The 26,997-nt window shown below is 45.0% G+C and overlaps 2 protein-coding genes and 1 long non-coding RNA gene across 15 annotated transcripts in view; 2 read left to right on the top strand and 1 right to left on the bottom strand.

The window, feature by feature from the left end:
• LOC118372940 (cytohesin-3) overlaps nt 1-17,290 on the top strand; it is a 49,516-nt gene extending 32,226 nt beyond the window's left edge. For all 4 annotated transcript variants that reach the window (XM_035758988.2, XM_035758990.2, XM_035758991.2 and 1 more), the window contains exons 8-13: nt 4,876-5,024; nt 5,107-5,218; nt 11,287-11,363; nt 11,891-11,962; nt 12,617-12,771; nt 15,357-17,290. In XM_035758988.2, the coding sequence (XP_035614881.1) occupies nt 4,876-5,024; nt 5,107-5,218; nt 11,287-11,363; nt 11,891-11,962; nt 12,617-12,771; nt 15,357-15,429 (638 nt within the window). In that variant the 3' untranslated portion in view covers nt 15,430-17,290. The remainder of the gene's footprint in view (nt 1-4,875; nt 5,025-5,106; nt 5,219-11,286; nt 11,364-11,890; nt 11,963-12,616; nt 12,772-15,356) is intronic.
• LOC127909854 (uncharacterized) lies at nt 2,817-4,839 on the top strand. Of its 7 annotated transcripts, none has more exons than XR_008072621.1 (5): nt 2,817-3,232; nt 3,365-3,428; nt 3,492-3,555; nt 3,833-4,152; nt 4,436-4,839. It is a non-coding gene; the product is annotated as an uncharacterized LOC127909854 (long non-coding RNA). The 7 variants fall into 7 exon arrangements; XR_008072609.1 differs by having other exon boundaries at nt 4,503-4,839; XR_008072610.1 differs by having other exon boundaries at nt 3,833-4,088; nt 4,503-4,839.
• A 237-nt stretch (nt 17,291-17,527) lies between the features above and the next one.
• The window catches only part of LOC118372938 (ubiquitin carboxyl-terminal hydrolase 42-like), a 35,730-nt gene continuing 26,260 nt past the window's right edge, over nt 17,528-26,997 (bottom strand). For 3 of the 4 annotated variants that reach the window (XM_052471656.1, XM_052471650.1, XM_052471648.1), the window contains 10 exons: nt 23,813-23,924; nt 23,558-23,698; nt 21,756-21,856; nt 21,422-21,587; nt 20,742-21,326; nt 20,563-20,645; nt 18,970-20,472; nt 18,530-18,876; nt 18,334-18,443; nt 17,528-18,174 (listed from right to left, as the gene is read on the bottom strand). In XM_052471656.1, the coding sequence (XP_052327616.1) occupies nt 18,367-18,443; nt 18,530-18,876; nt 18,970-20,472; nt 20,563-20,645; nt 20,742-21,326; nt 21,422-21,587; nt 21,756-21,856; nt 23,558-23,698; nt 23,813-23,924 (3,115 nt within the window). In that variant the 3' untranslated portion in view covers nt 17,528-18,174; nt 18,334-18,366. The remainder of the gene's footprint in view (nt 18,175-18,333; nt 18,444-18,529; nt 18,877-18,969; nt 20,473-20,562; nt 20,646-20,741; nt 21,327-21,421; nt 21,588-21,755; nt 21,857-23,557; nt 23,699-23,812; nt 23,925-26,997) is intronic. The other variant, XM_052471666.1, reaches the window with a different exon arrangement.

Below are 26,997 nucleotides of genomic sequence, written 5' to 3' on the forward strand. Positions count from 1 at the left end.
TGCTTGACATCATGGGAAAATAGAAAGAAATCAGCCAAGACCTCAGAAATAAAATGGTAGACCTCCACAAGTCTGGTTCACAATCTCAGCAAAAAAAGAAGTCCCTTTTTCAGGACCCTGTCTTTGAAAGACAATTTGTAAAAATCCAAGTAATTTCACAGATCTTCATTGTAAAGGGTTTGAACACTGTTTCCTATGCTTGTTCAATGAACCATAAACAATTCATGAACATCCACCTGTGTGGTGAAATAGTGGCGTTGTTACCCAACTCTTCCACCAAGGCACCTGCAAGTTCCCAGACATTTCTGGGGGAATGGCCCTAGCCCTCACCCTCCGATCCAACAGGTCCCAGACATTTCTGGGGGAATGGCCCTAGCCCTCGCTGACCATGGCAGAACACTGACATTCCTGTCTTGCAGGAAATCACGCACAGAACGAGCAGTATGGCTGGTGGAATTGTCATGCTGGAGTGTCATGTCAGGATGAGCCTGCAGGAAGGGTACCACATGAGGGAGGAGGTTGTCTTCCCTGTAACGCACAGCGTTGAGATTGCCTGCAATGACAACAAGCTCAGTCCGATGATGCTGTGACACACCGCCCCAGACCATGACGGACCCTCCACCTCCAAATCAATCCCGCTCCAGAGTACAGGCCTCTGTGTAACGCTCATTCCTTTGACCATAAACGCAAATCCGACTCCTGGTGAGACAAAACCGCGACTTGTCCGTGAAGAGCACAGAGAAGAGTCTTGTCCACAGTCCAGCGATGGTGGGTTTGTTGCTGGTGATGTCTGGTGAGGACATGCCTCACAACAACCTACAAGCCCTAAGTCCAGCCTCTCTCAGCCTATTTCTAGGGAGTCTGAGCACTGATGGAGGGATTGTGCATTCCAGGTGTTACCCAGGCAGTTGTTGTTGCCATCCTGTACCTGTCCCGCAGGTGTGATGTTCGGATGTACCGATCCTGTGCAGGTGTTGTTACACGTGGTCTGCCACTGTGTCCGTCCTGTCACCCTGTAACGCTGTCTTGGGTGTCTCACAATACGGACATTGCAATTTATTTCCCTGGCCACAGCTGCAGTCTTCATGCCTCCTTGCAGCATACCTAAGGCATGTTCACGCAGATGAGCAGGGACCCTGGGCAGCTATCTTTTGGTGTTTTCCAGAGTCCGTAGAAAGGCCTCTTTATTGCCCTTACTGTGACTTTAATTGCCGACCATCTGTAAGCTGTTAGTGTCTTAAAGAACATTCCATGCATGTTCATTAATTGTTTATGGTTCATTGAACAGGCATAGGAAACTGTGTTTAAACCCTTTACAATGAAGATCTGTGAAGTTATTTAGATTATCTTTGGAAGACAGGGTCTTCCAAAGTTGCATCAGTCTACTAATTATACAAATGGGCACTATTATATTTCAAAATTGAAATCAAATCCGCTAGCCTATAATTGTAACTTTGTAGGCCGCATGTGCTGCACCAAAATCACGTTCTCTTCTGCTTTATCATGATTGGAATTGATGTGTGTAATTCCAGTCTATATAATACAGTTCACACTCAAAGATTAGCCAACTGGAGGTAGTTTAATTTATTTACGCAACAGGGCATATAGTTAGCTATATCTATGGGTTTTTGTTTTTCTCTCGTGCGTAATGTGCAGTGGCCTATATCATATATATATATATATATATATATATATATATATATATATATATATATATATATATATTGGATAATGGCAGGCAGCTTAGCCCCAGTGATGCACTACCCTCTGTAGTGCCTTGCGGTTGGAGGCTGAGCAATTGCCGTACCAGTCAAGATGCTCTCGATGTTGCAGCTGTAGAAACTTTTGAGGATCTCAGGACCCATGCCAAATCGTTTTAGTTTCCTGAGGGGGGAAGAGGCTTTGTCGTGCCCTCTTCACGACTGACTTGGTGTGTTTTGGACCATTCTAGTTTGTTGTTGATGTGGACACCAAGGAACTTGAAGCTCTCAACCTGCTCCACTACAGCCCCGTCAATGAGAATGGGGGCGTGCTCGGTCCTCCACAATGTTTCTAGTAAATCATAAGTTTGAACAGCCCCAACCTGTTCAAAACACATTGGGAGTAGAACGAAAAAACAGGCTAATTTATAACTTTTATAATGTAAGCACATAGAAAATGACCAAGGCTTCTGTAATGAGTGGCACATACATGAACTGCTGCCCGACCTCTCTCACAAAGGGACAGAAGAGCCATATCTACATCCTGTTTCCTGACAGCTGGTGCACTCTTAAAGTGGCAGCGCACGGTGAAGGCGGATTTCGACACACAACTTCTTATCCCCAAACAATCTGGAATTATTTATGATAAAGAGCCAGAGAAAGGATATTATTTCCACAATAGGTAGTAAATAGTTAATTTTCTATGCTAGTCATGGGTTCATTCAGAGAGGGGCTGGACTGTGCCGTTTATCTGTACTCTGTTCACAATGGACACATCTCTGAACAGACAGTCTGTCATGTACAGAGCAGAACAACAGTACCAGAACTCATAGTACACCGATTTTGGCCTTTACTACTATAGCCCATAGAAACACATTGAATAACACATTCAAGTAGCAAAACACAGTCAAAAAATATGTTTTTCAAGTGTCTAGGAGACAAGAAAGCTCATGAAATATATATTTATTTTTATACATATTTAACCCTTTTATGGGGTAAAAACTACCTTCATACTTTTTAAAAACCAGTACCGGTTACCTTCAGACGAGTCCCGTGACCCTTGTGGGGGGTCTTAGAGAAAAAAATGTTGAGCTAAAATGTACAGATTTTCATGGGGATTATTATTTATTTTTTTACGGTGTGTCAATTGACTCTATGGGGATATATTACTTAAAGATAGTAACAGTAGACTACTCCCTGCTGGGCCACCAGGTTGATCTACTGTAGTGAGTCTCTACTAGTAGTAACAGTAGACTACTCCCTGCTGGGTCACCAGGTTGATCTACTGTAGTGAGTCTCTACTAGTAGTAACAGTAGACTACTCCCTGCTGGGTCACCAGGTTGATCTACTGTAGTGAGTCTCTACTAGTAGTAACAGTACACTACTCCCTGCTGGGTCACCAGGTTGATCTACTGTATTAGGTCTCTACTAGTAGTAACAGTAGACTACTCCCTGCTGGGTCACCAGGTTGATCTACTGTAGTGAGTCTCTACTAGTAGTAACAGTAGACTACTCCCTGCTGGGCCACCAGGTTGAGCTACTGTAGTGAGTCTCTACTAGTAGTAACAGTAGACTACTTACTCCCTGCTGGGTCACCAGGTTGATCTACTGTATTAGGTCTCTACTAGTAGTAACAGTAGACTACTCCCTGCTGGGTCACCAGGTTGATCTACTGTAGTGAGTCTCTACTAGTAGTAACAGTAGACTACTCCCTGCTGGGCCACCAGGTTGATCTACTGTAGTGAGTCTCTACTAGTAGTAACAGTAGACTACTCCTGCTGGGCCACCAGGTTGATCTACTGTAGTGAGTCTCTACTAGTAGTAACAGTAGACTACTCCCTGCTGGGCCACCAGGTTGATCTACTGTAGTGAGTCTCTACTAGATCTAGTAACAGTAGACTACTCCCTGCTGGGCCACCAGGTTGATCTACTGTAGTGAGTCTCTACTAGTAGTAACAGTAGACTACTCCTGCTGGGTCCACCAGGTTGATCTACTGTAGTGAGTCTCTACTAGTAGTAACAGTAGACTACTCCCTACTGGGCCACCAGGTTGATCTACTGTAGTAGTACTAGTCTCTACTAGCTAGTATCTACATTAGTAGTAACAGTAGACACCCTGCTGGGTCACCAGGTTGATCTACTGTAGTGAGTCTCTACTAGTAGTAACAGTAGACTACTCCCTGCTGGGCCACCAGGTTGATCTACTGTAGTGAGTCTCTACTAGTAGTAACAGTAGACTACTCCCTGCTGGGCCACCAGGTTGATCTACTGTAGTGAGTCTCTACTAGTAGTAACAGTAGACTACTCCCTGCTGGGCCACCAGGTTGATCTACTGTAGTGAGTCTCTACTAGTAGTAACAGTAGACTACTCCCTGCTGGGCCACCAGGTTGATCTACTGTAGTGAGTCTCTACTAGTAGTAACAGTAGACTACTCCCTGCTGGGCCACCAGGTTGATCTACTGTAGTGAGTCTCTACTAGTAGTAACAGTAGACTACTCCTGCTGGGCCACCAGGTTGGTTGAGTCTCTACTAGTAGTAACAGTGAGTCTCTACTGTAGTGAGTCTCATACTAGTAACAGTAGACTACTCCCTGCTGGGCCACCAGGTTGATCTACTGTAGTGAGTCTCTACTAGTAGTAACAGTAGACTACTCCCTGCTGGGCCACCAGGTTGATCTACTGTAGTGAGTCTCTACTAGTCGTAACAGTAGACTACTCCCTGCTGGGCCACCAGGTTGATCTACTGTAGTAGTGAGTCTCTACTAGTAGTAACATTAGACTACTCCCTGCTGGGCCACCAGGTTGATCTACTGTAGTGAGTCTCTACTAGTCGTAACAGTAGACTACTCCCTGCTGGGCCACCAGGTTGATCTACTGTAGTGAGTCTCTACTAGTAGTAACAGTAGACTACTCCCTGCTGGGCCACCAGGTTGATCTACTGTAGTGAGTCTCTACTAGTAGTAGTGTCATGCATGCAGGGGGGCAGAGGAGAAGAAAAGTTGTTTATTGTTATTAGATCAATATTCAGATATAATTGATATTAACCACAAAATTCTTCCCAAAACTCATGAATTGCCTTGTGTATGGCGTCCTTGGTTAACCTCAGTGAAAGGCAGAGAGATGTCTGAGGTGTGTATCAGTACTAAATATTCATTACTTCTCTCCCTCCTGTAGACACCTGTTATGTGCTGTCGTTTGCCATCATTATGTTGAACACCAGCCTGCACAACCCCAATGTCAGAGACAAGCCCTCTGTAGAGAGATTCATCTCCATGAACAGAGGTATCAATGAGGGAGGAGACCTGCCAGAGGAACTACTCAGGGTGAGAGTGTGCGTGTGTTTGCGTGCGTGTGTAGAGCAAATGTTTTTTCCATTACTCAACCTTTTTGTATTCTATTTGACAGAATTTATTTGACAGCATAAAAAATGAGCCCTTCAAAATCCCAGAGGACGATGGCAATGATCTGACACATACATTCTTCAACCCTGACAGAGAAGGATGGCTACTGAAATTAGGTGAGTGACGATCAAAGAATCCACATCTTGGTTCACCAACATAACTCCAAGTATTCTTTCTATATCCTATCCTTTTTCACTACATTTTTGTGCAGATGGCTATGATCTAATGTTAGCAATGTGAAAAACAACTCGTATTATTTCTGCACTACTGTCTCAACCTGTCTTTTCTCTCTCACTCCAAGCATGGTCTGTGTGATTCAGCTGCTTCTCTCTCTGTCCTTGGTTTTTGCCCTTACTGTTAAATGTGCCCTCTTGTTTTCACTCACCCCCTTTGACTTGTCACCTTTCTGTTCTGTGACTGGTTGTTTCTTCTTACTCTGCACTAGGAGGTAGGTACCTCTCCTCGATCCCAGTAGAAGTTGCCCCTAACTACTGATACAAGGTCAAATATATTGGTTACGGTTAGGATTGAGGGTGGACGTAAACTGAACCTAGATCTGTGGTTAGGGACAACATCTTCTCCCAACCTTCCCTCCCTCAACCCATGCTAACATGTAGACCAAGCGGTTAATCTTCTTAGTCAACAGATGTATTAGCTGCTAGCTGGTTAGTCTGTTTGTTTTTCCAGCCCATGTGACCTGACCAGGAAAAACTCAGGGCCCTAGTTATAATAGCATCAAGCTTAAATAAGGCCCAAGGAAGGGGTGCATTTATTTAATTTTGGTCATGGGTTTGCACTTGGAGAATGTGTTCTGTATGCTACAGTATGTGCTGATCTTGTGGTGTTCTGAGTTCTTCCTGCTGCTGCCCTCCAGGCCTGAAACACATATGCTGCTGCTGCCCTCCAGGCCTCAACCACATACTGCTGCTGCTGCCCTCCAGGCCTGAAACACATATGCTGCTGCTGCCCTCCAGGCCTGAAACACATATGCTGCTGCTGCCCTCCAGGCCTCAACCACATACTGCTGCTGCTGCCCTCCAGGCCTGAAACACATATGCTGCTGCTGCCCTCCAGGCCTGAAACACATATGCTGCTGCTGCCCTCCAGGCCTCAACCACATACTGCTGCTGCTGCCCTCCAGGCCTGAAACACATATGCTGCTGCTGCCCTCCAGGCCTCAACCACATATGCTGCTGCTGCCCTCCAGGCCTCAACCACATATGCTGCTGCTGCCCTCCAGGCCTGAAACACATATGCTGCTGCTGCCCTCCAGGCCTGAAACACATATGCTGCTGCTGCCCTCCAGGCCTGAAACACATATGCTGCTGCTGCCCTCCAGGCCTGAAACACATATGCTGCTGCTGCCCTCCAGGCCTGAAACACATATGCTGCTGCTGCCCTCCAGGCCTCAACCACATACTGCTGCTGCTGCCCTCCAGGCCTGAAACACATATGCTGCTGCTGCCCTCCAGGCCTCAACCACATACTGCTGCTGCTGCCCTCCAGGCCTGAAACACATGCTGCTGCTGCCCTCCAGGCCTCAGCCACATGCTGCCCTCCAGGCCTGAAACACATATGCTGCTGCTGCCCTCCAGGCCTGAAACACATATGCTGCTGCTGCCCTCCAGGCCTGAAACACATATGCTGCTGCTGCCCTCCAGGCCTGAAACACATATGCTGCTGCTGCCCTCCAGGCCTCAACCACATACTGCTGCTGCTGCCCTCCAGGCCTGAAACACATACTGCTGCTGCCCTCCAGGCCTCAAACACATATGCTACTGCTGCTGCCCTCCAGGCCTCAAACACATCCTGCTGCTTCCTACTTCCTCCTATCTGGGTGTGTCTCAAACGGCCTCCTATATAGTGCACTACTGGTGAAAATAGTGCACTATATTGTAGAGAACAGAGTGCCATTTGGGATTAAACCTCTATCTATCCATTGGGATCCCCCTCTTTCCATCCCACCGGCTGCGCTTGCCAGATAATTTTAGTTTGTTTTCCACTCAGAGTTGCATGCATTACATCTGTATGCTTATTTTAGCATCCTTTTAGAAGGAGCTGCCTGTCAGGTAGTTACATGGGTCATTACTGCAGCCTGTCAGGTAGTTAAATGGGTCATTACTGCAGCCGGTCAGGTAGTTACATGGGTCATTACTGCAGCCGGTCAGGTAGTTAAATGGGTCATTACTGCAGCCTGTCAGGTAGTTAAATGGGTCATTACTGCAGCCTGTCAGGTAGTTAAATGGGTCATTACTGCAGCCTGTCAGGTAGTTACATGGGTCATTACTGCAGCCTGTCAGGTAGTTAAATGGGTCATTACTGCAGCCTGTCAGGTAGTTAAATGGGTCATTACTGCAGCCTGTCAGGTAGTTACATGGGTCATTACTGCAGCCTGTCAGGTAGTTACATGGGTCATTACTGCAGCCGGTCAGGTAGTTACATGGGTCATTACTGCAGCCGGTCAGGTAGTTACATGGGTCATTACTGCAGCCTGTCAGTTAGTTACATGGGTCTTTACTGCAGCCGGTCAGGTAGTTACATGGGTCTTTACTGCAGCCGGTCAGGTAGTTACATGGGTCATTACTGCAGCCGGTCAGGTAGTTACATGGGTCATTACTGCAGCCGGTCAGGTAGTTACATGGGTCATTACTGCAGCCGGTCAGGTAGTTACATGGGTCATTACTGCAGCCGGTCAGGTAGTTAAATGGGTCATTACTGCAGCCGGTCAGGTAGTTACATGGGTCATTACTGCAGCCTGTCAGGTAGTTACAGTGCCTTCGGAAAGTGTTCAGACCCCTTGAACTTTTTCACATTTTGTTAGGTTATTATTATAAATTAGATTTTTTTTTTCGCTCATTAATAATGACAAAGCAAAACCAGGTTGTTTTAGAAATTTGTGCTAATTCATAAATGTGTAAACTGATATTACATTTACATAATTATTCAGATCCTTTACTCAGTACTTTGTTGAAGTACCTCTGGCAGCAATTACAGCCTCAAGTCTTCTTGGGTATGACGCTACAAGCTTGACACACCTGTATTTGGGGAATTTCTCCCATTCTTCTCTGCAGTTCTGTCAGGTTGGATGGGGAGCGTCGCTGCACAGCTGTTCGATCAGGTTTAAATCCGGGCTCTGGCTGGGCCATTCAAGGACAATGAGACTTGTCCTGAAGGCACTCTTGCATTGTCTTGGCTGTGTGCTTAGGGTTGTTGTCCTGTTGGTGGAAGCTGAACCTTCACCCCAGTCTGAGGACCTGAGCGCTCAGGTTTTCATCAAGGATCTTTCTGTACTTTTGCTCTGTTCATATTTCCCTCAATCCTGTCTAGTCTCCCAGTCCCTGCTGCTGAAAAACATCCCCACAGAATGATGCTGCCACCACCATGCTTCACCGTAGGGATGGTGCCAGGTTTCCTACATATGTGACGCTTGGCATTCAGGCCAAAGAATTCAATCTTGGTTTCATCAGACCAGAGATTCTTGTTTCTCATGGCCTGAGAGTCTTTAGGTGCCTTTTGGCAAACTCCAAGCTGGCTGTCATGTGCCTTTTCCTGAGGAGTGTCTTCCGTCTGGCCACTCTACCATAAAGGCCTGATTGGCGGAGTGCTGCATAGATGGTTGTCCTTCTGGAAGGTTCTCCCATCTCCACAGAGGAACTCTAGAGCTCTGTTAGAGTGACCATCGGGTTCTTCACCTCCCTGACCAAGGCCCTTCTACCCCGATTGCTCAGTTTGGCCGGGCGGCCAGCTCTAGGAAGAGTTGATGGTTCCAAACTTCTTGCATTTAAGAATGACGAGGCCACTGTGTTCTTGGGGACCTTTAATGCTGCAGAAATGTTTTGGTATCCTTCCCCAGATCTGTGCCTTGACACAATCCCGTCTCGGAACGCCACAGACAATTCCTTCGACCTCATGACTTGGTTTTTGCTCTGACATGCACTGGCAACTGTAGCACCTTGTATAGACAGGTGTTTGTCTTTCCAAATCATGTCCAATCAATTGAATTTACTACAGGTGGACTACAATCAAGTTGTAGAAACATCTCAAGGATGATCAATGGAAACAGGATGCACCTGAGCTCAATTTCGAGTCTCATAGCGAAGGGTCTGAAATACTTCGCTTTGTCATTATGAGGTATTATGTGTAGATTGCTGAGGATTTTTTAAAATTTAATCTAATTAGGATAAGGCTGTAACATAAAATGTGGGAAAAGTCAAGGGGTCTGAATACTTACCAAAGGTACTGTATATACAGTACCAGTCAAAAGTTTGGGAACCTACTCATTCAAGGGTTTTTCTTTATTTTTACTATTTTCTACATTGTAGAATAATAGTGAATGCCTTGACATCTTTGCACACTCAACCAGCTTCATGAGGAATGCTTTTCCAACAGTTTTGAAGGAGTTCCCACATGCTGAGCACTTGTTGGTTGCTTTTCCTTCAGTCTGCAGTCCAATTCAACCCAATTTGAGATGGTTTAGGATGATGTCGGGTGATTGTGGAGGCCAGGTCACCTGATGCAGCGTTCCATCACTGTCCTTCTTGGTCAAATAGCCCTTACACAGCCTTTTTGTGGTCATTGGCCTGTTGAAAAATAAATGATGGTCCCACTAAGTGCAAACCCGAAGGGATGGTGTATCTCTGCAGAATGCTGTGGTAGTCATGCTGGTTAAGTGTGCCTTGAATTTTAAATAAATCACAGACCGTGTCACCAGCAAAGCACCATCACACCACCACCTCCATACTTCACAGTTGGAACCATACATGTGGAGATCATCCGTTCACCCACTCTGCATTTCACAAGACACGGCGGTTGGAACCAAACATCTCAAATTTGGACTCATCAGACCAAAGGACAGATTCCCACCGGTCTAATGTCCATTGCTCGTGTTTCTTGGCCCTGATCTACCCCCTAAAGTATAGTAATACAATAGTAATCATAATAATATTACTTACAATTACATGGATTATTGACTGCTTGCATCATTTTGGTTTAATTAACAAACTCATAATCCTTAATCTGGACAACTGTAGAGAATTATCTGCATTTATCTGCTGACAAAGGCTCGACTCAAGGAGAGAAGAGTTAATGCTAACTCCATATCGTGAGGAGATATTCTTCCTGAAAAAAATGCAGCGTCTGAGAATTGTATCTTGTTACTCATTCTGTTCCTCACACTCCCTGGTTGGTCGGACAGACTGGCTTCCCGGTACAGAGAGATTTGGCCAAGTGAAAATAACTGAGTTCTGACTATGATGAATGCTTCCATGAAGTGTATCCACATCCCCATTTTGTATTGATTGTTTGTACTTGAACAGGAATTTAAACAAGTAAACTCATTGCAGTGAACTCGCTTAGTGTTACAGAAATGCAGAATGAGTAATTGTTCCTCTCTTTTCACTTTATATCTGCAAAATAATGAAATAAAATTAAGATGTATCACTTTTAAGAGGCAAATGTCTTTATTATGCAGTGGGCTGGGTATACAGTGATGTCAGTCTGAATGCATTGCCACCCCTGACCAATGAACCATGCTCCCCAGCTCCGGCCTCATTTCTGGGATTTCTCCCTAAATTGAACCCACATTTTGACTGTTCACAAGCAATACCTGCACTGCTTTGGGACCTCTAGGGAGGCTGAGGGGCGGGAGGGGGGATATTGGGCCCCTGATTAAATCAGCCTAATGGACAGACTGCCAATCAGATAGGAAGAGTACCCTAAGGTCTGAGGGCTTTGCTATAGGCTAGTCTGTCTGTCTCAACATTGAGTCTCAAAGGAAATTTTCATAATTGCTGTTGCAGTTTGCACTAAAATGAGTCTGAGAAAGGCTTTGCTGGTTGCTGAAAGGTTGACATTAAGCAACCTCCATCTAAAGCCTTTCCCATAATATTGTATAGGCCCAAGAGTTTCACATCCACATGCCATGCTAGGGTCTATTCAGGAGGGTGAAATAGATTTGCCTAGAACAGATATCATTGTCATGTAGAATATAGAGAATCAGGTCAACTCTATACATTACAGTTAGTATTGCAGATAGAAATGTATCACCTCATTGGCTGTGTAGCCGACAGCACTGCATCGCTTGCATGGCCATTGGCTCTTCTCTGTCTGTGGTTTGTTACACAACATGTCTCTCTTTGAGGATGTAACTCTTGTTACTCAACATGTCTGGTATATTTCTCTACAGGTGGAAGAGTGAAGACCTGGAAGAGACGGTGGTTCATTCTGACTGACAACTGCCTGTACTACTTTGAATACACAACGGTAAGTTAGTGTGGTTTTATCAATGAGAGCAGATGCAGCCTGGCCCTTTGACCTAAATGCACCATGGTCCAGCAATTAACACGATGCATGGAACCATCTGGGAGGTCTGCTGCACATCTGGCCTAGCCCAGACCCCCCCCATTATCCTATACACACTGATGAGAGTACAGCCCCAACACATCACAGCTTAGAGCCCACTACCAGGATTGAACCCAGTCCCTGGACGTGTCCCCTCCCTGCTGTGTTCTCTCATTAAGAGAAAGAACGGGCTGTTCTGTTCAAGGTCTACTCAGCCCCCAGACACAATAGAAACCCACTGTAGGATTGGGTTACTTCTCCCTTCAGTAACTTCCTCATACAATATAATATTATCCGAATATTGCTGATTTATACACACTTGTGTGAATAAAACACACATTACAAATGTGTGTTTTAGTTATTCAACCAGCAGCACAAAACAATTGGCCTGTAAGTATATGCTGTGTGGCTACATATTAAATAAATGAATGTGTTCTTCACGTCTGCAGGACAAGGAACCTCGTGGGATCATTCCTTTGGAGAACCTCAGTATAAGAGAGGTGGATGAGCCCAGGAAACCTGTAAGTTCCTCAAAATATACTGAAACACTTTCTAAGAAAGGACTAATAAGCACTGAACACTTCTAGTCCCTCTTCACCGGGACTAACTGTCCCTCTTCACTGTAACACTCTTCAACAGGACGAACTGTCCCTCTTCAACGGGACTAACTGTTCCGCTTCACTGTAACTCTTCAACAGGACTAACTGTTCCGCTTCACTGTAACACTCTTCAACAGGACTAACTGTTCCGCTTCACTGTAACACTCTTCAACAGGACTAACTGTTCCGCTTCACTGTAACACTCTTCAACAGGACTAACTGTTCCGCTTCACTGTAACACTCTTCAACAGGACTAACTGTTCCGCTTCACTGTAACACTCTTCAACAGGACTAACTGTTCCGCTTCACTGTAACACTCTTCAACAGGACTAACTGTTCTTCTTCACTGTAACACTCTTCAACAGGACTAACTGTCCCTCTTCAACGTAACACTCTTCAACATGACTAACTGTCCCTCTTCAACGTAACACTCTTCAACAGGACTAACTGTCCCTCTTCAACGTAACACTCTTCAACAGGACTAACTGTCCCTCTTCAACGTAACTGATTATTTGTCTTCACTGTAACTAGTTCTGTACTCACCTCTCTCTCTTTTGGACGCTGTCGTCCAATCAGAACTGTTTCGAGCTCTACAACCCCAACCACAAGGGTTTGTTGATCAAGGCGTGTAAGACTGAGGCGGACGGCCGGGTCGTCGAGGGCAACCACACAGTGTACAGGATATCAGCGCCCACCACAGAGGAGAAGGAGGAGTGGATCAAATCCATCAAGTATGTTTTTGTCTGTAACCCACCTAAGGTTTTGGGAGTTTTACCCCTATGTAAACACAACAGATATTACTCACCAGGGTCCAAAGCCCATAGTCATCTGCTAGGAGACACCAGTGAATCTCAACGATTCAATGGCAAAGCTAGGATTAAACCAATATGTATGTATCTACTGACACTTCTTTGAAGATGGGTTGGTCTTCACACAAAGCACCATGACCATGTGTGAACTCTTTGATGTAACTGTGTGACAGACTAACCCATATGGCTGAGAGGCTCACTTTCTCAGTGTGCGGTAGACAAGACTGGGCTCAGAGTTGATCTGAGCTCTCTGGAGGTTAAATGTGTTTGTTTGATAAAGCCCTGTAGTGTCCTGTAGGCAGGAGCGCTAGAACACACATGCTACACTCTCTCTTTCTAGCATTCAGTCTCAATTTGTTTCTCTTCGTGTTTTCGCAAAATCCACACTATTTATCAGGCACTACTGCTGTTTAGTTAAGGAGAGAAGGAATGATGAAAGTGCTCTGTTAAATTGGACCCAAAGGGTGATTGATCATTGCTCCTCTCAGCTCAGCTTTCCAATGATCAATATCTGCTGTGAAATCATATTAGATGATGCTCTCATCAGGCATGAAGATATAGAAACACCATTAGGATTGAACGCTGGGTTGCCATTAGAACCAACAGAATAGATTTTTCTGCTCGTGCCACAACCTTACTGGCAACCTTGTTTGGATGAAGTGGATGCAATACACAGGGGAACATGATGATTATGTCAACTTTAGTTCTGCAATTATCATAACTTTAGATGGGGTGTTGGAAAATGAGTTTACAGTGGGAGAATTGGGAAACCAGTGCCAATCCTAGTCCATACCAGCCCTGTATGAAATCTCAGCTGTAGGTCAACTTTATAGGCCTCTTCATTGTGTTGTAGCTGTCAGACTGTGCAGAAGAGGCCAGACCTGGGTTGCTTTACCTCACATACATACACCCTCTCTGTACTCTGAGTCAGCTTCAGTCTCCCCTGTGGTCAGCATGATACACACACCGAAAGGCCATCCCAGCATGTCCTGTGTTCCTACTGCCAGGAAAGCAGTGAATTACTTAGCCCTATTACAGTCCCATTGGATGCAAGGCTTGGACCTCTATGGGTTTCCCCTCTGCAGTCTCCAAGAGACAATATGGGTGTATTATAGTCTAGACAGTCTGCACTAATGTACCAAAGAACACACCTGTTGCCCTGTCAACTTTTTTCAATTTTTACTAATGACATGCCACTTGCTTTGAGTGTGTCTATGTATGCGGATGACTCAACACTATACGTCAGCTACTACAGCGACTGAAATCACTGCAACACTTAACAAAGAGCTGCAGTTAGTTTCAGAATGGGTGAAAAAATAATAAGTTACTCCTACTAATTTCAAAAACTAAAAGCTTTATATTTGGGACAAATCATTCACTAACCCTAAACCTTGACTAAATCGTGTAATGAATAAGGTGGTGATTGAGCAAGTTGAGATGACTAAACTGCTTGGAGTAACCCTGGATGGTAAACTGTCATGGTCCTATTGATACAACAGTAGCTAAGATAGGGAGCAGTCTGTCTATAATAAAACACTACTCACTATCAACAAGGCAGGTCCTACAGACTCTTATTTTGTGACAACTGGTCAGGTGCCACAAAGAGAGACTTGGGAAAATGTCAATTGGCTCAGAACAGGGCAGCACGGCTGGCCCTTGGATGTACACAGAGAGCTAACATGAATAATATGCATGTCAATCTCTCTTGGCTCAAAGTGAAGGAGGGATTGAATTAACTTGTATTTATGTGAGGTATTGTCATGTTGAATACACCGAGGTCTGTTTGAACTACTGGCGCACAGCTCGGACACCCATGCATACCCCACAAGACATGCCACAGGAGGGCTCTTCACAGTTCCCATGTCCAGAACTGAATTTGGGAGGTGCACAGTACTACATAGAGCCATGACTACATGGAACTCTATTCCACATCAAGTAACTCATGCCAGCAGTAAAATTAGATTTAAAAAATAACAGATACAAATACACCTTTTGGAACAGCGGGAACTGTGAAGCAACACAAACATAGACACATGCATACCATCACACGATAACATACGCACTATACACGTACCCATGGATTTTGTAGATATGTGGTAGTAGAGTAGGGGCCTGGGGGCACACACTTAGTGTGTTGTGAATGTATAACCAGCTTTCATTTTGCTGGACTCCAAGAATAGTAGCTGCTGTCTTGGCAGGAACTAATGGGCATCCATAATAAACCCCAGGAGGAGTATCTGCTGTCTTGGCAGGAACTAATGGGGATCCATAATAAATACAAATAAGAAACCACTTGATTGTGTTACAGCTCTTTTGAGGTCCTCTGTCAGAGCAGAATGCTGCAATGCCATGTTTTTCTTTGACAACAATGTAGGTTAAAATGTGAACTGTGCTGATACTGAATGTAGTAAAGCTGGGATTCCCCCGCCTGCTCATGAAGACGTACATAGGCTACTGTAATACACAACCATTGTCTATTTTTCATAACCAATCTCTTCTTTCTGCAGAGCAAGCATCAGCAGGGATCCTTTCTATGACATGCTGGCAACCAGGAAGCGGAGAATAGCCAATAAGAAGTGAGGAGGAGTGCCTGGCCACATCCTCCCCATCATCAGTGACACCAGCATAGACCCCAGTCTGTCCAGGAGACCTCTTTCACTCAGCCCAGGGACAGGACACATGGCTGCGCGGCCACGGCAGAGACCAGGGTAAGGGGATCCAGATGTCGTGGGGAATTGACTTTGGATGCTACACCTCTCCACTTCATCAGCATGGATAAAGGACAAGATGGGGAAGGGCACTTGATATTTTGGTCATCAGTTTCTTTTCAAATATATATGCCATTTAGCAGACGCTTTTATCCAAAGCGACTTACAGTCATGTGTGCATACATTCTACGTATGGGTGGTCCCGGGAATCGAACCCTGGCGTTACAAGCGCCATGCTCTACCAACTGTGCTACAGAAGGACATGTTGTATGTGTGAATACAATTCACACAACTGTAAATTCTATGAAGTGTGAATGTACAGTATTGAGGACACAATGAGAAATCGCATGGTCTGTGCTTACCCAATGTCCCCACACAGACTGAGCTTTCGTCAGCCACATCAGCATGCTCAAAGAAACATGGATATTGTTGCCCTCTAGTGGGTGAGTTGAGTGATTTCAATGTCAGAAGACCCTAAATTTATGAATCGGCTGGTCTGATTTTCCACCCCTGAAACGATTGACACTAATACAATAGGGATGTTTTTTTTTTTTTTTTTTCAATTTCTGTTTAACAATGAGATGCCCATGCCAGATAGATATCTCTATGGTGAAGGATGCATTTTGTCTTAGAGCTATAATACATTGTCATGTTTGTGGGACAGTTTTCTAAAGCTAGTTTATGTATTGATTCAAAGTCCACCGCTATAAATCTTTTTTTTCTCTCCATATTTTCTCTAATTACAAAAATGTTTTTTTCATCTTTACATTGTGTGTACACTGTACATGTTTATAATTTGTGTTTCTGTAGCATGTAAAAGTTGTATGGCTAGCCTATACCTGCTTAAAGTTGAGCATTTAAGAGTACATACTGCAGTGGAAGAAACCCTGAAATCCAACTCCTCAGAGCAAATGGAGGGAAAAAAAGATTCTTCATATTTCTAAGGTAAACAGAAAATGACGTAACAGCCAAGCCAGCTGGGTTTCACATGGGAAGGTGACAAGGTGAAACAACTCCTCACTTGGGGCTCTGACTCTAGTTCAGCGTCATGATTGAAATTTAAAGGCAACGTTCCTGCGTTAGTGGTGACTGCATGTACGGTGAACACGTATATCGGCTCAATCGGAAATGACCTTTTCCATTTCTATCGTGCAATCTGTAACACTTCAGTAATCCAGACTGAAGAGCGCCTCAAGGTTTGGATCTACAACGCCCCAGGGTGAGACTGACAGATCCAAGTTGGGTAAAAGTTCACATGATTCTCAGCGTTGCAGGAGCCTTTGAACTGTTGAGGATTTTAAACAAGATAAAATGTTCAGATATTCTCCTGTGTCACTGACATGTACCCACGTCCTGGTTTGAACTCCCTCACTGTCATTGTGTAACCTGGAAACAATAAGAAAAATGACCTTAAGACTGTTGAAACACTCTGGATTCAAGGCTAACAGTCGTATCTGACGATCTTAAAAGCAATCAATTAAACAATCGCTCATATGCTAAATCTTTTACCAAAATTCAGAGAACGGACTTCATCTGTCCAATACAAAGGCGGACACTATTCCCATCGGTGTGTACATGCCCAGTCAATCAACAGCTTTCTCTCCAACAATGTGTGTAAACAAAGTAAGATGAGTTACTTTGACATTAGCAAATGTATTTACGCCTTTTTATATACCCTGTACAATGTATACATTTGACATGCTTATTGTAGAACTAAAAATATGTTAACATGACCATTTTGTCTTTTTAGGTAAAAAAAAACCAAGCAAACCATTCTAACTATTTCACTGACTTGAGTCAATTTAGAACAAGGTCTAAATTACATCGTGGTAATTCTCTAAAACAAAACTATTCCTGATACAGGACTTATGTAAACTGATAGTACAGTTCAAAATGTAATTCACAGTATTTCTTATGGACGCTAGAAAACTTTTTTTTAAAGCAGAAACACAGGTCCAAAGCCATAAGAGAACATGATTATTTTTCAGCTTTTTTTAATGCTTGAATAACAAGTTAAAATAATTGGACATCTCAGTGAGAGCAAGATGCAGAGGGAGGGAGACTATCTTAGGCTTTCGAAAGTAACAAAGAGCTGTCCAGAAGTCTCCAGGGAAGGTGGAGTTGTGTTAAGTGCACACGTAGTCACACCAGGCCAGCTCCTTCAGACACTACTCACTCAATAACATTTCCCTCCATCAGAGAGAGGTTTTATACCTCCACCTATACAGATAATGGTGACAAACTTGCAGCCAACTGATGTCATACCAAACAGGTCATCTCCTAGGCAAGAAAACTATTCGTCTTCCTCTTTTTGGATTATTTAACCAGTTGATCAGTTCTCCGAGGAGGAATACGTCTCGTTTGAACAAAGTCCTGAGTCTTCCACTGTGCAGCTTATTCTTTTGTTAATTATTTATCACAAATGTACATTGAGTGACGAGTGAAGTTGAAAAAAATCTATTTAAAAAAAGAATCTAGTAGAATGTTAATTTCTCATGTGGTAAAAATACAGTATATTCCCAATAATACAGCACCACGTTCAAATATTCGGGATGACATTCCTGTTGCTGTTGAATTTCACTTTTATATAAAGGTTGATATTTAAAGTATTCCAAGTCTGCAATGAGAGGGAAAGATGTCAGGTTTGCAGACAGTCCCATCATTCTTTACACAATCAAGATGAGTTGAAACCGGCTCCTGGTTTTCCACTCATAACCATGCACAGTCCAGCATAGAGATTCTGAGAGTAAGACAGAGGCAAAGGAAAGATACTTACATTGTTCTGCGTCTCTGGTCGAACAGAGAAAATCTACTGTCTAAGGTCATTGTACAGTCCATTAGTAGAACATTCGTGGGAGTTTCCATTGGGTTGACCTAAGCCATTACCTACAACAAAACATTATGGTCAAAATGATAGAGTGACAAACTGAGAAACAACCACCTATAGAAACCACATCTGCTTGTTTTATTACCTGTGTGTTCGTTGAAGTGGCAGTGCGATGCGTTTTGAGGAGCTGCTGTTGGTGATCCATCACGAGAGGAGAAGGAGCGGTCGTTGTCATCAGCGCGATGGCGTTTCTTAGGGTATCTGTTGTCCTGGTAACGTCGCTTCTTGCTCGCCCTCTCATCGTCGCTGCTGCTTGCCCTGCGACCCTCCAGGGGGGCATTGGGGTCACGGTGCCCCTCGGGACTCTGGGTAGAGTGGATCTCACCCCCTGACTTCTCATCCTCCGTGTCAGTGTCGTACCTCCTACTTTTGTTGTGTTTGGAGGAACTGCTGCCGTCGGCTGCCCTGTCAGAGGAATTCACGTCAAAGGTCCTGGAAGAAAGAACACCCAGGTCAGAGGTAATATAGATCAGTTGTTACTTTATCTGACAGTGTCTCATTGTGGAGGCTTAAAGACTGCCTTACCTATTATCTCTGTGCCTCTCTCTGTCCTTGGACTTCTTCTTCTTGCTCTTCTTGGGTTTCTTGGCCTGACGCTCCTCAGAGCTGTCCTTTCTCTCCTCTCTGTGAGGCTCGGATCGTTTCACCAGGGCTGGGGAAAGGGCTGGGAGGGGCTGACTGGGCTTAGTGCTGGAGCTCAGTGGGGTGGGCAGAGGGGTCTCCTGTGAAGGGTAGTAACACCTCTCTTTACCTTCATCCCTCCACCTTGAGCGTCCATGAGGCTCCTCTCTGTGTGGGAGGCTGTGGTGGCTGTGCTCCCTCCTGTCCCTATTCCTGTCCTTACTCGTTCTGTGGTGGTAATGGTGGTGACAGCGGTCCCTGTCCCTCTCTCTGGGGTGATAGCGTCGCTGTGAGAGGAATGCCTCAGACTCCCAGTTCCGGTGTCTGTCCCGGCTGAGCGAGCGGTCCCGGTATGACCGATGGTGGTCTCTGTCTCGGTGGTCTCGCCGGTGCCGGTAGTGGTCTGAGTCATGGTCCCGGTTGCGTTCACGGCTCCTGTCCCAGTGGTACCTATCCCCTTCTCCGTCTTTATCCCGGTCAGAAGAGTACAGCCGGTCTCGATCCCTATCGCAGTCCGAAGAATGTAGTCTGCCTTTCTCCTTATCCCGATCGGAAGAGTCCAACCCGCCTTTCTCCTTATCCCGATCGGAAGAGTCCAACCCGCCTTTCTCCTTATCCCGATCGGAAGAGTCCAACCCGCCTTTCTCCTTATCCCGATCGGAAGAGTCCAACCCGCCTTTCTCCTTATCCCGATCGGAAGAGTCCAACCCGCCTTTCTCCTTATCCCGATCGGAAGAGTCCAACCCGCCTTTCTCCTTATCCCGATCGGAAGAGTCCAACCCGCCTTTCTCCTTATCCCGATCGGAAGAGTCCAACCCGCCTTTCTCCTTATCCCGATCGGAAGAGTCCAACCCGCCTTTCTCCTTATCCCGATCGGAAGAGTCCAACCCGCCTTTCTCCTTATCCCGATCGGAAGAGTCCAACCCGCCTTTCTCCTTATCCCGATCGGAAGAGTTCAACCCGCCTTTCTCCTTATCCCGATCGGAAGAGTACATCTGGTCTCTTCCATCTCTGGAGCTGGGCTTTCCATCCAGCCCTACAGCTGGGCTGTTCTGGGTCTCCCTGACGTCCTCCCCAGATCCCCTGTGTGGGGCTCCAAGATCTTTTGTGGCTCCCAGGCCAGGTCCGGAGAGGACTGGGGTACTGAGGCAGCGGGGGGTGGGCTGGAGGAATAAGACCCCAGGGTTGGAGCTGGATTCCCTCAAGGCATCGGTAAGTGGTTTAGCTCCAACATCAGCCAATGTGGATGGAGGTTTAGCAGTGGTTGATGGTGCGTGGTGAGGGAGGGGGCCAGAGTGAGTTTTAGCCTTTTTCTCTGGGGTGAGGGAGAGGCGGCTGTCGATGTCGGCACTGTGCAGGGCTTGAGAGGTGCTGGCCTGGCTAGCGGTGGTGCAATACACCTCTTTGCTGTAGAAAAATATGACATTTTCATGAATTACTGGATCTTCAAATCATCAAGCAACGTGGATCAAAAGAAGAGAATTTGATCACGCTCACCTTGGGCCACTGTGGTGAGCCTCCGCCCCATTAGACATGCTGGAACCCAAACCGGGCGACATCGCATGACCGTTACCGTGGATCTGCACAACAACAGACACACATAATGAGTACACAGGTGATGTGATTTGTGGAGTTCAGTAAAGTATTTAAAATGTGTGTCGACTGAGTATAGGTACCTTCTCAGGGTGTTTGATGTTGTGGTGTCCGTTCTGACTGAGTTTGGAGAAGCTGTTGGTCCCGTTACGGTGCATGGTAGCCTGGCCATTACCGATGCCGTTGGTCTTGAGGGTCAGCACTCTGGGGACGGGGCCGTAGACTGTCTCTCCCTTCCTCCCGTTAACGTGAGGCTGAGCCGTGCCGTTCCCCAGACCACTGCCTCCCTCCTGGTCCGACTCCTCAGACGACTCCTGGCCGTACGGCACCAGGAACGACGCCCCGTGACCGTTTCTGTTAACGGAGGGAGTGCCATTAATGCGAGGATCCCGGGGCGTAGACATGTCTGATGTAGACTGTGACGAAGAGGGCGGCTGGGCATAAGAGGATGATGAGGGGCGGATCTGTTTGCCCTGACCGATGAAGAAGGAGAGCTTCTGGCGCTTGGCAGGGTCAGGGATGCCTGTGGGACGGTTGAGAGGATGGGAGGAAGAGGTGGCGAGCGGGCTGTAGCTAGTCTTGCCCATGCTGTTGTCACTGCTGGTGCTGGGCTTAGAGCCAGAGGGGTAGTCCCTTAGCGAGCTGTTCCCATTGACGTGAAAGATGTTCTGTGAGGGGAGGGGACACATTGGTTACAGGCTCTTACTAAACATCTTGCCTCTGAACAGATGATTGTGCAAAAGCTGGTGTGTTTAGGCTGTACCTTGGCCATGTGTGGGGGCAGCTGTGGCCCTATGAAACCAGTGCTGGTGTGTCGTGGCCCAATGTTGACCCGGGGTGTGAGAATGGGGCGGGGGGACAACTGGCCGAGGGGCCCCGCGGTCCGGCACGTGTGATTGTAGTCCCCTCCATTCTTCAGATCAGGTGACCTGGTGGCCAGAACAGGCAGCACCCATCACAGATCAAAAAGCTCAACCACAAAGGGAAAACAACCTGCACAGAACTGTTGCGTGGTCCAACACAATACTTTAACATGCCAATATTTTACACCATTCAAACAAGGCTCCCCTTGGTTGACATGAATGGGAGCTACTCACCTGATGTAGAAGAGAACATAAGCCTGCTGGTTGAGGACTGACCTGATGTCACTGACCAACACAGAGGAGTCATTCAACTGGTACCACTGGCCATTGCTAGCCTGAAAGAGAGAGATTTATAAAACATGCATCACACTGACATACGTAAGTATGAACATAATCCTTTATAGACGACTAATCAAACATCTGGCTTACATAGAAAGGGTGAGAGGATTATTCACATGGGGGTTTGGGTTGTCGTCGTTAAGCTTTCTTTCATTGATTGTTCGAGAACCGTCCCACTAGTGATTTCTGTCAATATTGGAGCTTATCTTGAAGTAGCAGTAGTAATATATTAGGTTAGATGTTAGGGCTTACCCCAACATGGTGTATTTTAGGAAGCCCTAAAATACAGTGCATTCGGGAAAGTATTCAAACCAATTCCCTTTTTCATCTTTGTTACGTTACAGCCTTACTCTATTTTCAGGCCTCTCCAGAGATGTTCGATCCGGGCTCTGGCTGGGTCACTCAAGGACATTCAGAGACTTGTCCTGAAGTCATTCCTGCATCGTCTTGTCTGTGTGCTTAGGGTCGTTGTCTTGTTGGAAGGTGAACCATCGCCCCAGTCTGAGGTCCTGAGCGCTCTATAGCAGGTTTTCATCAAGGATCTCTCTGTACTTTGCTCTGTTCATCTTTCCCTTGATCCTGACTAGTCTCCCAGTCCCTGCTGCTGAAAAACATCCCCACAGCATGATGCTGCCACCACCATGCTTCACCGTAGGGATGTTGCCAGGTTTCCTCCAGATGTGACGCTTGGCATTCAGGCCAAAGAGTTCAATCTTGGTTTCATCAGACCAGAGAATCTTGTTTCTCATTGTCTGAGTCTTTTCGGTGCCTTTTGGCAAACTCCAAGCAGGCTGTCATGTGCCCTTTAATGAGGAGTGGCTTCCATCTGGCCACTCTACCATAAAGGCCTGATTGGTGGAGTGCTGCAGAGATGGTTGTCCATCGGGAAGGTTCCCCCATCTTCACAGAGGAACTCTGGAGCTCTGTCAGGGTGACCATCGGGTTCTTGGTCACCTCCCCTGACCAAGTCCCTTCTCCCCCGATTGCGCAGTTTGGCCGGGCGGCCAGCTTTAGAAAGGGTCTTGGTGGTTACAAACTTTTTCCATCTAAGAATGATGAGGCCACTGTGTTCTTGGGGACCTTCAATGCTGCAGAAATGTTTTGTTAACCTTTCCCAGATCAGTGCCTCAACACAATCCTTCGACCTCATGCCTTTGTTTTTGCTCTGACATGCACTGTCAACTGTGGGAGCTTATATGGACAGGTGTGTGCCTTTCCAAATCATGTCCAATCAATTGAACTTACCCCAGGTGGGCTCCAACGAAGTTGTAGAAACATCAAGGATGATGGGGCTCCTAGAAGTGTAACTACACTGGTTCAAATACAGGTTGTATCACAACCAGCCGTGATTGGGAGTCCTATAGGGCAGCGCACAATTGGCCTAGCGTCTTTGGCCGTTGTGGGCCGTCATTTTAAATAAGAATGTGTTCTTAATGACTTGCCTAGTTAAATAAAGATAAAATAAAATGATCAATGGAAACAGGATGCACCAGAGCTCAACTTCGAGTCTCATAGCAAAGGTTCTGAATAATTATGTAGATAAAGGTGTTACAAATAAAAACAGATTTTTTTGCTTTGTCATTATTGTATGTAGATGGAGTAAAAATCTATTTTGGAAAAGGGCTGTAACGTAATAAAATGTGGGAAAAGTCCAGGGGTCTGAATACTTTCGGAATGCACTGTATATTAGTGCTTACTTTGACGTAGCAGTAGTAGTGTCCAGCGTGGCAGCTGAAGCCAGAGTGCACCAGGACAGCATAGAGCACGTAGACCTGGGGCTCGCCGAGGGACTGCGACATGAAGGGACGCAGGTCTAGGCACTCAGCATACCTTACGTCCTAAAGGAGAGAAACAGGCAATGGCAGTGGAAATCTAGATAAAGATCTGTAAAAAAAAAAAAAGGATTTCCATGTACATTTTGCTGTCACTGACCATGTTTCCTGATGTCTTACCTTAGCGATCTTGCCCCCGTTGTAGTTGGCGAATCGCTTCAGTGAGATGGTGAGCACATTAGCGCTGCGGTGGATGGTGAATCTCTTAGAGGCTGGAACCATCTTCTTACACCTGCACAGACAGATCAGTTAGAAATACCAAAAACAAAACATGCAGAATTGGGTCGCAATAACACTGGTTTAGGCAGCTCTATACTGAGATGAACAACAATAACACTGGTTTAGGCAGCTCTATACTGAGATGAACAATAACAACACTGGTTTAGGCAGCTCTATACTGAGATGAACAATAACAACACTGGTTTAGGCAGCTCTATACTGAGATGAACAATAACAACACTGGTTTAGGCAGCTCTATACTGAGATGAACAATAACAACTCTGGTTTAGGCAGCTCTATACTGAGATGAACAATAACAACACTGGTTTAGGCAGCTCTATACTGAGATGAACAATAACAACACTGGTTTAGGCAGCTCTATACTGAGATGAACAATAACAACACTGGTTTAGGCAGCTCTATACTGAGATGAACAATAACAACACTGGTTTAGGCAGCTCTATACTGAGATGAACAATAACAACACTGGTTTAGGCAGCTCTATACTGAGATGAACAATAACAACACTGGTTTAGGCAGCTCTATACTGAGATGAACAATAACAACACTGGTTTAGGCAGCTCTATACTGAGATGAACAATAACAACACTGGTTTAGGCAGCTCTATACTGAGATGAACAATAACAACACTGGTTTAGGCAGCTCTATACTGAGATGAACAATAACAACACTGGTTTAGGCAGCTCTATACTGAGATGAACAACAATAACACTGGTTTAGGCAGCTCTATACTGAGATGAACAATAACAACACTGGTTTAGGCAGCTCTATACTGAGATGAACAACAATAACACTGGTTTAGGCAGCTCTATACTGAGATGAACAATAACAACACTGGTTTAGGCAGCTCTATACTGAGATGAACAACAATAACACTGGTTTAGGCAGCTCTATACTGAGATGAACAACAACAACACTGGTTTAGGCAGCTCTATACTGAGATGAACAACAATAACACTGGTTTAGGCAGCTCTATACTGAGATGAACAACAATAACACTGGTTTAGGCAGCTCTATACTGAGATGAACAACAATAACACTGGTTTAGGCAGCTCTATACTGAGATGAACAACAATAACACTGGTTTAGGCAGCTCTATACTATACTGAGATGAACAACAATAACACTGGTTTAGGCAGCTCTATACTGAGATGAACAACAATAACACTGGTTTAGGCAGCTCTATACTGAGATGAACAACAATAACACTGGTTTAGGCAGCTCTATACTGAGATGAACAACAATAACACTGGTTTAGGCAGCTCTATACTGAGATGAACAATAACAACACTGGTTTAGGCAGCTCTATACTGAGATGAACAATAACAACACTGGTTTAGGCAGCTCTATACTGAGATGAACAACAATAACACTGGTTTAGGCAGCTCTATACTGAGATGAACAACAATAACACTGGTTTAGGCAGCTCTATACTGAGATGAACAATAACAACACTGGTTTAGGCAGCTCTATACTGAGATGAACAATAACAACACTGGTTTAGGCAGCTCTATACTGAGATGAACAATAACAACACTGGTTTAGGCAGCTCTATACTGAGATGAACAATAACAACACTGGTTTAGGCAGCTCTATACTGAGATGAACAATAACAACACTGGTTTAGGCAGCTCTATACTGAGATGAACAATAATAACACTGGTTTAGGCAGCTCTCTATACTGAGATGAACAATAACAACACTGGTTTAGGCAGCTCTATACTGAGATGAACAATAACAACACTGGTTTAGGCAGCTCTATACTGAGATGAACAATAATAACACTGGTTTAGGCAGCTCTATACTGAGATGAACAATAACAACACTGGTTTAGGCAGCTCTATACTGAGATGAACAATAATAACACTGGTTTAGGCAGCTCTATACTGAGATGAACAATAACAACACTGGTTTAGGCAGCTCTATACTGAGATGAACAACAATAACACTGGTTTAGGCAGCTCTATACTGAGATGAACAACAATAACACTGGTTTAGGCAGCTCTATACTGAGATGAACAACAATAACACTGGTTTAGGCAGCTCTATACTGAGATGAACAACAATAACACTGGTTTAGGCAGCTCTATACTGAGATGAACAACAATAACACTGGTTTAGGCAGCTCTATACTGAGATGAACAACAATAACACTGGTTTAGGCAGCTCTATACTGAGATGAACAATAACAACACTGGTTTAGGCAGCTCTATACTGAGATGAACAATAACAACACTGGTTTAGGCAGCTCTATACTGAGATGAACAATAACAACACTGGTTTAGGCAGCTCTATACTGAGATGAACAATAACAACACTGGTTTAGGCAGCTCTATACTGAGATGAACAATAACAACACTGGTTTAGGCAGCTCTATACTGAGATGAACAATAACAACACTGGTTTAGGCAGCTCTATACTGAGATGAACAATAATAACACTGGTTTAGGCAGCTCTATACTGAGATGAACAATAACAACACTGGTTTAGGCAGCTCTATACTGAGATGAACAATAACAACACTGGTTTAGGCAGCTCTATACTGAGATGAACAATAACAACACTGGTTTAGGCAGCTCTATACTGAGATGAACAATAACAACACTGGTTTAGGCAGCTCTATACTGAGATGAACAATAATAACACTGGTTTAGGCAGCTCTATACTGAGATGAACAATAACAACACTGGTTTAGGCAGCTCTATACTGAGATGAACAATAACAACACTGGTTTAGGCAGCTCTATACTGAGATGAACAATAATAACACTGGTTTAGGCAGCTCTATACTGAGATGAACAATAACAACACTGGTTTAGGCAGCTCTATACTGAGATGAACAATAACAACACTGGTTTAGGCAGCTCTATACTGAGATGAACAATAATAACACTGGTTTAGGCAGCTCTATACTGAGATGAACAATAATAACACTGGTTTAGGCAGCTCTATACTGAGATGAACAATAATAACACTGGTTTAGGCAGCTCTATACTGAGATGAACAATAATAACACTGGTTTAGGCAGCTCTATACTGAGATGAACAACAATAACACTGGTTTAGG

This window comes from Oncorhynchus keta, chromosome 2, assembly GCF_023373465.1.
Source record: "Oncorhynchus keta strain PuntledgeMale-10-30-2019 chromosome 2, Oket_V2, whole genome shotgun sequence".
In the NCBI taxonomy this organism is placed as follows: Eukaryota; Metazoa; Chordata; class Actinopteri; order Salmoniformes; family Salmonidae; genus Oncorhynchus; species Oncorhynchus keta.